Here is a 10,191-nt window from a genome sequence, read left to right on the forward strand (position 1 = left end):
TTCGAGTGACTCGGATCAAGAAGAAGTCACTATGGCTAATGCACGAACACTAAGGGTATTGGCTGCTCCTAATTTAAATCAGCAGCCCTTATGCATTACTTTTCCGAATTTAAATGATAACACTCAGTTTTGAGTTAAAATCTGGTCTAATTCATCTTTTGTCATCTTTTCATGATTTATCAGGTAAGAAGCCTCATAAGCACTTGCAAGAGTTCGATGTTGTTTGCAACATTATGAAACCTTCGAAAATCACGGAAGAACAAATAAAAATGAGAACATTCCCTTTCTCTCTTAAGGATTCAGCAAAAGACTAGTTGTACTACTATCTCCAGGTAATATCACCACTTGGGAGCAGCTGAAGAAAAAATTCCTGGAAAAGTATTTTCCTGTATCTCGAACTGCAAGTCTGAGGAAGGAAATATGCGGTATCAAGCAACATTTAGGAGAGTCGCTCTATGATTACTGAAAGAGATTCAAGAAGTTATGTATCAAATTCCCTCAACATCAAATAAATGTGCAGCTGCTCATTCAGTACTTTTACGATGGGCTACTTTTCAAAGACAAGAATATTATTGATGCTGCAAGTGGAGGGGCATTGGCGAACAAGACTCCTCGAGAAGCATAGTTGTTAATTGAAGGAATGGCCGAGAACTCATAATAGTTCGGTATAAGAAAGGATATCCCGATACGCAAAGTGAATGAGATAAAAACATCTTCTATCCAACAGCAGTTATCCGACTTAACATCTTTTGTTATACAATTGGCTATAGAAAATGCACCACAAGCCAAGGTGTATGGAATTTGCACTGTCATGGGTCGTTCTACAGAGATGTGATTCAAGAAAAGAGTGCGAAGAAAGTAAACATAACTGGTCATACGCCCGCGCCAAGAAAGCCATATGATTCGTACCCTAACATGTACAATCTGGGTTGGAGAGATCACCATAACCTCAATGATGGGGGAAATAGACAATCAAATTTTGCACTGAATAGACAGCAAGGGTATCAACAATAATACCAACCTTGACAGCCACCACTCCTCCAAGTTCAGGCCCGTCTTTGAAAGAAATGATGAAACAATTAATTACTAGTCAACAAAAGATGAAATCTAACCTATAAAATATAAGGAATCAAATGGGTCAAATGTAAGCGATGCAGAGTCAGAGTAGTCAGATGGCAATATCAATCAACCGTCTGAAGTCCCAAGTTTACGAAAAATTGCCGTCTCAACCTGAATTGAACCTGAAGAACGTAAGTACAATGACCTTAAGGAGTGGAAAGGAAATTCAGGGATTCGAACTCGTGACTCCAAAGGACAAGGATGAAAAAAAGATCGAGAAAGAACTTGAGGCAGAGGACATGAATGGCATAAATCCAGTGGTATTCCTTAACCCAATCATTGAACTTAAAGCTAATCCGCTTCCCTTTCCTAGTAGGTTGGAGAAACCAAAGAATCAGGATAAGGAGAAAGAGATCTTGGACGTATTCCGCAAAGTAGAGATCAACATTCCTCTGTTAGATGCAACCAAACAAGTGTTGAAGTATACAAAATTTTTGAAGGATTTGTGCATCAGCCGAAGAAGATTGAGAGGAGACAAAAGAGTTATTGTGGGGGAGAATGTGTCTGCGGTTCTACAGAGGAAACTTCCACCGAAGTGCGGAGATCCAAGTATGTTCATTATCCCCTGTAAAATAGGTAATACTTTGATTAAAAATGTCATGTTGGACCTAGGAACATCAGTAATGTCTAAATCTATCTATACTTCTTTGAACTTAGGTCCGTTAAAAGAAACTAGGATAATACTCCAATTAGCTGATCGAATGAATGCTTATCCTGATAGGTTGGTCGATGATGTGTTGGTTAAAATTTCTAACTGATTTTTATGTACTTAACATAAATAATGATCATTCCCCCGACCCCTTACCTTTGCTATTAGGTAGACTCTTTTTGTTTACAATCCAAAATAAAATTGATGTTAATAAGGGTACTTTATCCATGAAATTTGATGAAAAAATTATTCATTTCAATACCATTGAGACCATGAAATACCCCTCGAACTCTAATTTTAACTCTATTTTTTCTATGAGTGCTATTGACTCAGCGGTGCAGGAAGTGTTTGAAATTATTGGCAGGGATGAGTTAGAAGTTGTTTTAACCAAGTACCTCGAGTTAAACACAACTCATGAGGAAGAATTGAGTAAAGATGTGAAAAATACAATTGGAGCGTTGCAATCGTTGCCAGTCAAGACGACAAGGTATGAGCTCGCACTTATTTTCGTGCCCAAATCTCACCAAAGGGTATTACCGTCTGTGGTACAGGCACCTGTGTTTGAATTAAAATCTCTGCCAAAGCACTTGAAATACGCTTACTTGGGCAAGAAGGAAATGCTTCCATTGATTATCTCGACGCGACTGTTGGAAATCCAAGAAGAAAAACTAATCCAAATTCTTAGAAATCACAAGCAAGCAATAGGATGGACTATCACCGACATTAAGGGCATCAGCCTCTCTGTATGTATGCACCGAATAAGGTTCGAAGAAGATGCCAAATCTATACGGCAAGTTCAAAGGATGCTCAATCCCCTTATGATGGAAGTGATGAAGAACGAAATACTAAAGCTGCTGGATGTGGGGATCATATATGCAATATCAGGCAGCCCATGGATGAGCTCGGTACAGGTAGTTTCAAAGAAAGCAGGAGTGATAGTGGAGGCCAACCAGAAGGGTGAACTCATGCCAATACACAAATCCACTGGATAGCAGCAGTGTATAGACTACCGGAAATTAAACGTTATCATGAAAAAAGACCATTTTTCACCTCCTTTTATTGACCAAATGATTGAACGATTAGTTTGTTGAATTTATTATTGTTTTTTAAATGGATTTTTAGGGTATTTTCAAATTGCAATCGCACAGGAAGATCAAGAGAAAACCACCTTCACGTGCCCGTTTGAAACTTTCGTATACAGGCAAATGCCTTTCGGATTGTGCAATATCCCTGCAACATTTCAGAGAAGTATGATGAGCATTTTTTCAGAATATGTTAAGAAAATTATTGAGATTTTCATGAACAACTTTAGTATATATGGTGATAGTTTTGATAATTGTCTAGATAACCCGAAATTGATCTTCTTGAGATGTATATAAACTAATCTCGTGTTTAATTGAAAAAAATGTCATTTTATAGTTGAGTATGGGATAGTTCAAGGTCACGTAGTGTCCTCTAAGGGTATTGAAATTGATTAAGTTAAAATAGACATTATATCTGCCTTACCTTACCCCGCGAGTGTGCGGGAAGTGTATTTTTTTCTTGGACATGTAGGTTTCTACCAAAGGTTCATAAGGATTTCTCGAAGACTGGAGCTCCTCTGTTCAAACTCTTACAAAAAGATGTGGCCTTTGAGTTCAATGTCGAGTGTAAGAGAGCATTCGACAAGTTAAAGGAGTTGTTGACATCGTCACTGATCATCCAACCTCTTGACTGGAATCTCTTATTTGAGATCATGTATGATGCTAGTGATTATGCAGTGGGAGTAGTGTTAGGACAGAGAATAGGAAAAGCAACTCACGTCATCTACTACACGTCCGGAACCTTGAGTAGAGGTCAATTGAATTACTCCACTACTAAGAAGGAGGTTTTAACAGTTATTTTTGCTTTAGAAAAATTCAGGTCATATTTATTAGGTGGTAAAGTTATTGTATTTTCTGATCATACAGCATTGAGGTACCTAATAACCAAGAAAGATGCAAAACCGAGGCTGATAAGGTGGATATTGCTCTTGCAAGAATTTGATATGGAGATGACGGATAAAAGTGGTTCGGAGAATTTGGTAGCTGACCATTTAAGTCGCATATCAGTTGGAGAAGAGAACGTGCCATTGAAAGATACATTCCCTGATGAACAATTATTTTCTCTAAATTCTAAATTGCCTTGGTATGCTGATTTAGTTAATTACCTAATAACTGGCAAATTACATGCAGGTTGGCTCAAAGCAAAAAGGGACAAGTTAAAGAGCGACGCCAAATACTACATATGGGACGACCCGTATCTATAGAAGCATTGTGCTGATCAAGTAATGCGAAGGTGCGTAAGTGAGAATGAATATCACTCAATCTTAACTTTTTTTCATTCTTTTGCCTATGGAGGTCACTTTGGACCTAAGAAGACATCTCATAAGGTGTTAGAGAGCAGGTTATACTGGCCTTCACTATTCAAAGATGCCTACATGCTCTGTAAGTAGTGTGAAAGATGTCAAAACATAGGTAATATTTTTCATAGAGATCTGACGTCTCAAATTTCAGTGTTCTTTGTTGAAATTTTTGACGTATGAGGGATTGACTTTATGGGCCCTTTTCCCATGTCGTTTGGTTTCTTTATATCATCTTGGCACTTGATTATGTTTCCAAATAAGTGGAAGTTAAAGCCACCTGGACTAATGATTTAAAAGTGATTTCAGATTTTATTAAGTCCAATATTTTTGTGCATTTTGGGATGCCAAGAACCATTGTTAGTGACAGGGGGATGCATTTCTACAATAATACCATAGCTACGCTATTTCGAAGGTATGATGTGCTCCACAAGGTCTCAACATCATACCACCTTCAAACCAATGGCCAAACCGAAGTATCGAATCGAGAAATCAAGTCTATCTTGGAAAAAATGGTGTGACCCGATAGGAAGGATTGGAGTCAATAGTTGAAAGATGCACTTTAGACCTATTGGACGGCATATAAGACTCCTATAGGGATATCACCCTATAGATTAATATTCGGGAAGCCATGTCACCTCCCAATGGAATTTGAGCACAAGGCCTTTTGGACGATAAAGCAGTGTAATATGAATTTAGAGGAGGCTGGTGCTCATCGAAAGTTGGACTTGCAAGAATTGGAGGAGATCCAGAGCAAAACATATAAGAATGCATTAATTTACAAGGAGAGGAGTAAGGCGTTTCATAACCAACAAATCTCTAGGAAGACCTTTGAAATTGGTCAAAAGGTTCTCCTATACCAATCCAAGTTTAAGCTGTTTCCAGGTAAACTGTGTTCCAGAGGGATTGACCTTTCATTGTTACTCATGTCTTTCACTATAGTGCAGTAGAAATCCATAGCACTAAGATGGCCAAAAAGTTTGTGATGAATGGACACCGTCTCAAACACTATTACGAGAGCTTTCCAAGTGAAGTGAAGGTGATACATTTGGACACACCAAATTGCTCCAATTGCTAACATCTAGCCATGTCTAACCAAAGACGTTAAAAAAATGCACTTTTTGGGAGGCAGCCCAATTTCTTTTAGTTGTTGTTCAACTTTAGTTGATAACTTCAATATGTTTTCTTAAAGTTTTTCCAAATTTTTGATTTCATTTTTTGTTTCTGATGATTAGTAGGTGTTCCCCTAACATAACGCACCAGCGTCAACAGAGCGCGTGGTAATGTGCAACTCCCAGGTGCTTCATCAGAAAGGTTTCAACCCTCATAACGTGCCTGCGTCAAGTCACCTAAAGAGCTCTTCCTTTGATCTTGGAGCGGATTGACCGACCTGACGCGTCAATGTCAACAAGGCACGAGGTAACTTTCAATTCAATGACTCTTTATTAGAAGGGTTCTTGCCTTCATGATGTGCCCGCGTCACCTGGGCGCGTGGTAATGTGCAATCCTCAAAGTTTTCATCAGAAAGGTTTCCACCCTTATGACGCGTCGGTGTCAACCGAGTATGTGGTAACTTTGAACTTAACAGACATTTATTAGAAGGATTCTTGCCTTTTTGACGTGCCATATCATGTTCGAGGGAAAGGCATGTATAAAAAATAAATAAATAAAATAAAATAAATTTCATTTAAATTCAAAATTTTAATTTTCAAATCTTTAGATTCATCTCTATATAAAAAAAAATTGCAACCTATTTTGGTTCTCTTTCTTCTTTCTTTCTTTTTCCTTTCTTTCTCTTTTCTTTCTTTCTTCCTCCCCTGTCTTCCCTTTTTCCTTTTCACCCGAAACCGACAACTGCCGCCACCACCGTCTTTATTGCCTTGACATCCGTCGCCGTCTTCCTTGTCGCAACTACTGCCATTGCTGTTCTCCATTGCCTTGCCCACCATAGCATGGACAACTACCGCAACAACTGCCGCGCTGTCCACCGCTCCCCTCGTGTACCTTTCTCGTCGCGTGCCGCCACTGTTGCTGCTCCGTTACTGTTGCGCCGCCACGTCTCTCTCTCTCTCTCTCTTGCGGCATCCGATGCACGCCACCACAGCTTCGACACACATCGCGCCCGACCCATGGCCGTCTGCCGCCTAGCTCCGTCGCAAGCTGCTGCACGCCGCTGCCTCAACCACCAACGTGCGCCACCGCCAATCCCTCAACCGCCACACTTCATTATCTTAGAGGTAGAGGTAATCCACTTCTTTCCCTCCTCATCTAACTCTCTGGAGGATCAAATTTTGAAGTATTATTTCTGGAAGTAATTATTTGACTCAATTGGGAAATGCTCTGTTGAATTATACCGAATCTGGGAGTCATTTGATTCTTCATTTAAACTGCTGCGTTGTTCGGGAATTTTCTGATATTGTGGTTCGATAAATTCTGCATTTGACTATTGAATTGGGAGACACCGGTGGCCCTTGATTTGGTTGTTGAAACCGGTTGAATTGAATTGCATTGTTGGGAGTGTCGCACCCTATTTTTTGGGAAAAAAATGAAATTACGATTATGGGTTTATAAAAATGAATTTTTTGATTGAAAACAAGTTTTTGATTTTTAGAAAATAAATAAAGAAAATGGGCCTAAATGGGACTAAAAGTGCGACGATTTTGACCCAAAAATAATAGTTTAAAAAGGTTTTTAATAAAATATAGGAGCCGCCAGTTGGTATTGAGTTAAGGTATACCAAGTCATCTAAAATGAATTTTCAAAGAAAAAGCAGAGAAAACCCTTTTTAAACGACTTCAAGTCTGCAAAAATCAAGAGAAAAGGGGTAGGGATTCACATTTGAAAAAAAGGAAGGCAATGATAAAATCCAAGGCACCCTTTCAACCTAACCAAAGCCAGTTGCGTGATTTAATCAAAAACTTTTCTTATTTTAATCTAAGAATTTATCACATTTAGATGTCACTATATGGATGCAAAATCTAAATCTAGGAGGATATCGGGGGGTCGGAATATCTCTTCAAAACTTGATTGGTGCAAATCACATTAATTGTAATGCCCAAGAGTGACTCTTCGAAGAGGTCACGAACATGCAAAATATGAGACTCGAAAGAAAGAAAAGAAAAGAAAATAATAATATACATGACCTAAAGGAATGCATCATAACGGGTGTGGGGGCTAAAATTCGTGACTCAATTTTTCCTTTTATAAAGGGAATACGAGCGTGCTAAAGGTAGAAAAGTCACACTCGTCCATATCCCATATTCGAGGGATATTTCCTATCTAATCAAGCAAAAATGTACTAACCTAATTCTAATTCTTAAATGGAATGCAAGTCCTAAAATGCCGTGTTCCACATATAGAGGTAAGGAATATACATATAGGGAAGATATGGATAAGGGATGTACATAAGGGGAAAATATCATGCAAAAATGGTAAGGACCCTAAAAGATAGAAAATATGTATGCAACTGTAATGATTATCATACAAACATGATTTAGCACGTGAATGGTCCCTAAGGGTCTAGTATTGGACTACCCCATGTCTATAAGTTCTCACTAGCGTTGGACTAGTGAGAAATTAGAAAGGAGGGCTACAACTAGTATTGGACTAGTGTGGAATCGGGAAAAGGGGCCACAACTAGCGTTGGACTAGTGTGGTGGTGTCATGCATTTATTACAATCAAATAAATCATGTAAAACATAATAAAGCAAATAAACATATAAATTACATATAGCACATAGCACATAAGTATGATATCTAGATGCAAGACCCAAAGAAAGCGAGTAACACATAAACACACAAGTATGTAAAGCACACAAAGTAAATAAAGCAAATAAAGATCTAACTATTATATTCGAAGGGCCCTAACTACAATCTAAAAAGGGATAGAATTAAATAAAATGAAATAATAACCTAGCTATTAGAATTTTGGCATTTAATGCCTCTTAAATAACCAAAATTAAAAAATGAATATACAAGATTAAAACCAATAAAGTAAATAAATAAATAAAATAAAATAAAGAAACACATTCAAAAGTATGCAATTACACACATAAAATCACATAGGAACACATTGGGTCAAATAAACTCAAAATAAAGAAGTAGAGCGTACCTCCTTTGAATTGGTTGTCTAATGAAATGTAATTTTCTTATTTAACCTCCAAAACAATAAAATGATCAAGGCGTCACTTTAATTAACAAATAATCACAAGAAGTGGAAATAAATACGAAATTGAATTAATCAAATCATTTAAATAAAAATAAACAACCCGTATTCAATAAATTAAAACAAATAAGGACCCAATTGAAATAATTAAAGAAGTTTGAGGGGTCAAATTATTATTATTACAAATATTAGGGGTCTAAATGAAAATAATAGAATTAAGGTTTAAGATAAAGTCTATCAAAACTAAATGCTAAAATCTATAAAAATGAATGAAAACCCATTTGCTATAGTTAAACAATAAAATTACCCCAAAATTCTACTAAAATTCAAATCAAGATTATAAATCTATCAAAAAAATTGTTAAGCCTTCAAATTCATCCTAAAATTCACTAAAAATCTATTCAAAAACCCATTAAGTCATATCAAAGAAAAATAACATTTAAAAAGGACCAGATTGGTTGAATTTTTCAATTTTATGGGCCATAGTAGAATAAGGAGAAAGTTGAGGGGTCGGGCTGCAATTTTGGAAAGCTTTTCATGCATGCTTCGCAGAAGCTATTCTTCTTCTTCGCTGTTTCGGGAGAATTCTTAGTTTATGATGAAAAAAAAAGGCATTCTGCAACTGGGGCGGTTTTTCGAGATTGTTCTTGAAATGGGGTCTTCGCATTCGCGGAATGCGAGCTCGCATTCCGCCAATGCGAGGTCTGTAAAAAAAAAAAAAAGGACCAGAAAAGTGAGTCAAAGAAGCAGAACGCAATATCGAAACAGAGCTGTCGAACAGCATAACAAAGAAAACAGAGCTGGGTTCTGCACATCGAAGCATCCAAAGACCGGAGCTGGCCACCATTTGTCCTATTTTGTGCTGCCCAAACGCCGGACGGTAGAAATAGGAGGAGCGGCGCCACACGGCTGAGCGGCGCCACCATCTCTGTTGTTCTGCTCCACCGGAAGCCACGCCTCATTCTCTTTCTGCCTCGCTGAAGCAAGCCCTCCAGATTGCAGCCGGTTTTCAGAGCTTCTTCAACCACCAGATTACCGACCCATTTGCCCCTTTGCCCACCCACCGCTGCCCCATTGCCGACCCAACATTTGCCAGCATTGTCGTCCCATTGCGATTGCCAAACAGCATAAAGGTGAGGCTTTTCCATTTGCAATGCCTCACTTATAGCATTTTAAGTTTAATTAATACTTGAATCCAACGGCAAGTTCAGATTTGTTGTGAAATTTCGGTTTAAATTTGATGTGGGTTGTGCTTATTTTTGCAATTTTTGTGGTGGATTTGAGGATATACGTTACATTTTTCGAATTCTTGCAATTTTTCTCTTTCCAATTTGTTGTAGTTGCGCTAATTGTGTCCGTGTGGACAGTGGAGCTGGAAAAAGAAGGAAGTAGTTTTTTGACAAATATTGCAAAATAGTTTAAAGCTAAAACCCCTTTAAGGAAAAAGTCCATTTAATTGTTTCAACTATTTTTTAAATTTTTTTTAAAATTAGAATGAAATTTAGGTTAAACTTATTTTCTGTACATCTAACTCTAAAAAGAAAAGTGGTGCTAATCTCATTTTATTGTCTACGGCGGATAGAGAGCTAGTGGTACTACGAACGGATTGGTGTTCATGATTTTTTCGATAAGGCATAGGGAATGACTAAATGTTTAAATAACGTTTTAAAAAAAAGTCTATTTTTTTTGTGTTGAAGAAGATAAAACAAAAAAAAAAGAAAAAAGGGGCAAGTTCCATTTAGAATAGAAAATGGGTTCTAATTAAGAGAATTAAACATGAGATGCAAATGAGAAACGAATTTCTCTAGGGCAGCTATGGGTAAATCGTACATTAGAGTTGTGTTCCTAGAGAAGATTTTAGAAAAATAAGGGCCTTGA

At 37.6% G+C, this 10,191-nt stretch overlaps 1 protein-coding gene across 1 annotated transcript; it reads left to right on the forward strand.

The window, feature by feature from the left end:
- Positions 1–1,151: 1,151 nt before the first annotated feature.
- On the forward strand, positions 1,152–4,055 carry LOC140010689 (uncharacterized). The gene is made up of 4 exons (XM_072058006.1): positions 1,152–1,668; positions 1,777–1,859; positions 2,110–2,679; positions 3,336–4,055. Exons 1-4 carry the CDS (start codon positions 1,152–1,154, stop codon positions 4,053–4,055), a joined length of 1,890 nt encoding a protein of 629 aa, XP_071914107.1.
- Positions 4,056–10,191: the final 6,136 nt, after the last annotated feature.

Source organism: Coffea arabica, chromosome 7c (genome assembly GCF_036785885.1).
Source record: "Coffea arabica cultivar ET-39 chromosome 7c, Coffea Arabica ET-39 HiFi, whole genome shotgun sequence".
In the NCBI taxonomy this organism is placed as follows: domain Eukaryota; kingdom Viridiplantae; phylum Streptophyta; class Magnoliopsida; order Gentianales; family Rubiaceae; genus Coffea; species Coffea arabica.

What these genes read in the sequence shown, in the direction of transcription:
- LOC140010689 (XM_072058006.1), top strand. Translation starts at nt 1,152, where the DNA reads ATGCAGAGTCAGAGTAGTCAGATGGCAATATCAATCAACCGTCTGAAG. An exon ending in ACCGAAGTGCGGAGATCCAA is followed by an intron (nt 1,669 to 1,776) that starts GTATGTTCATTA and finishes CTTTGAACTTAG; the next exon opens with GTCCGTTAAAAGAAACTAGG. An exon ending in CATGGATGAGCTCGGTACAG is followed by an intron (nt 2,680 to 3,335) that starts GTAGTTTCAAAG and finishes TTTCTACCAAAG; the next exon opens with GTTCATAAGGATTTCTCGAA.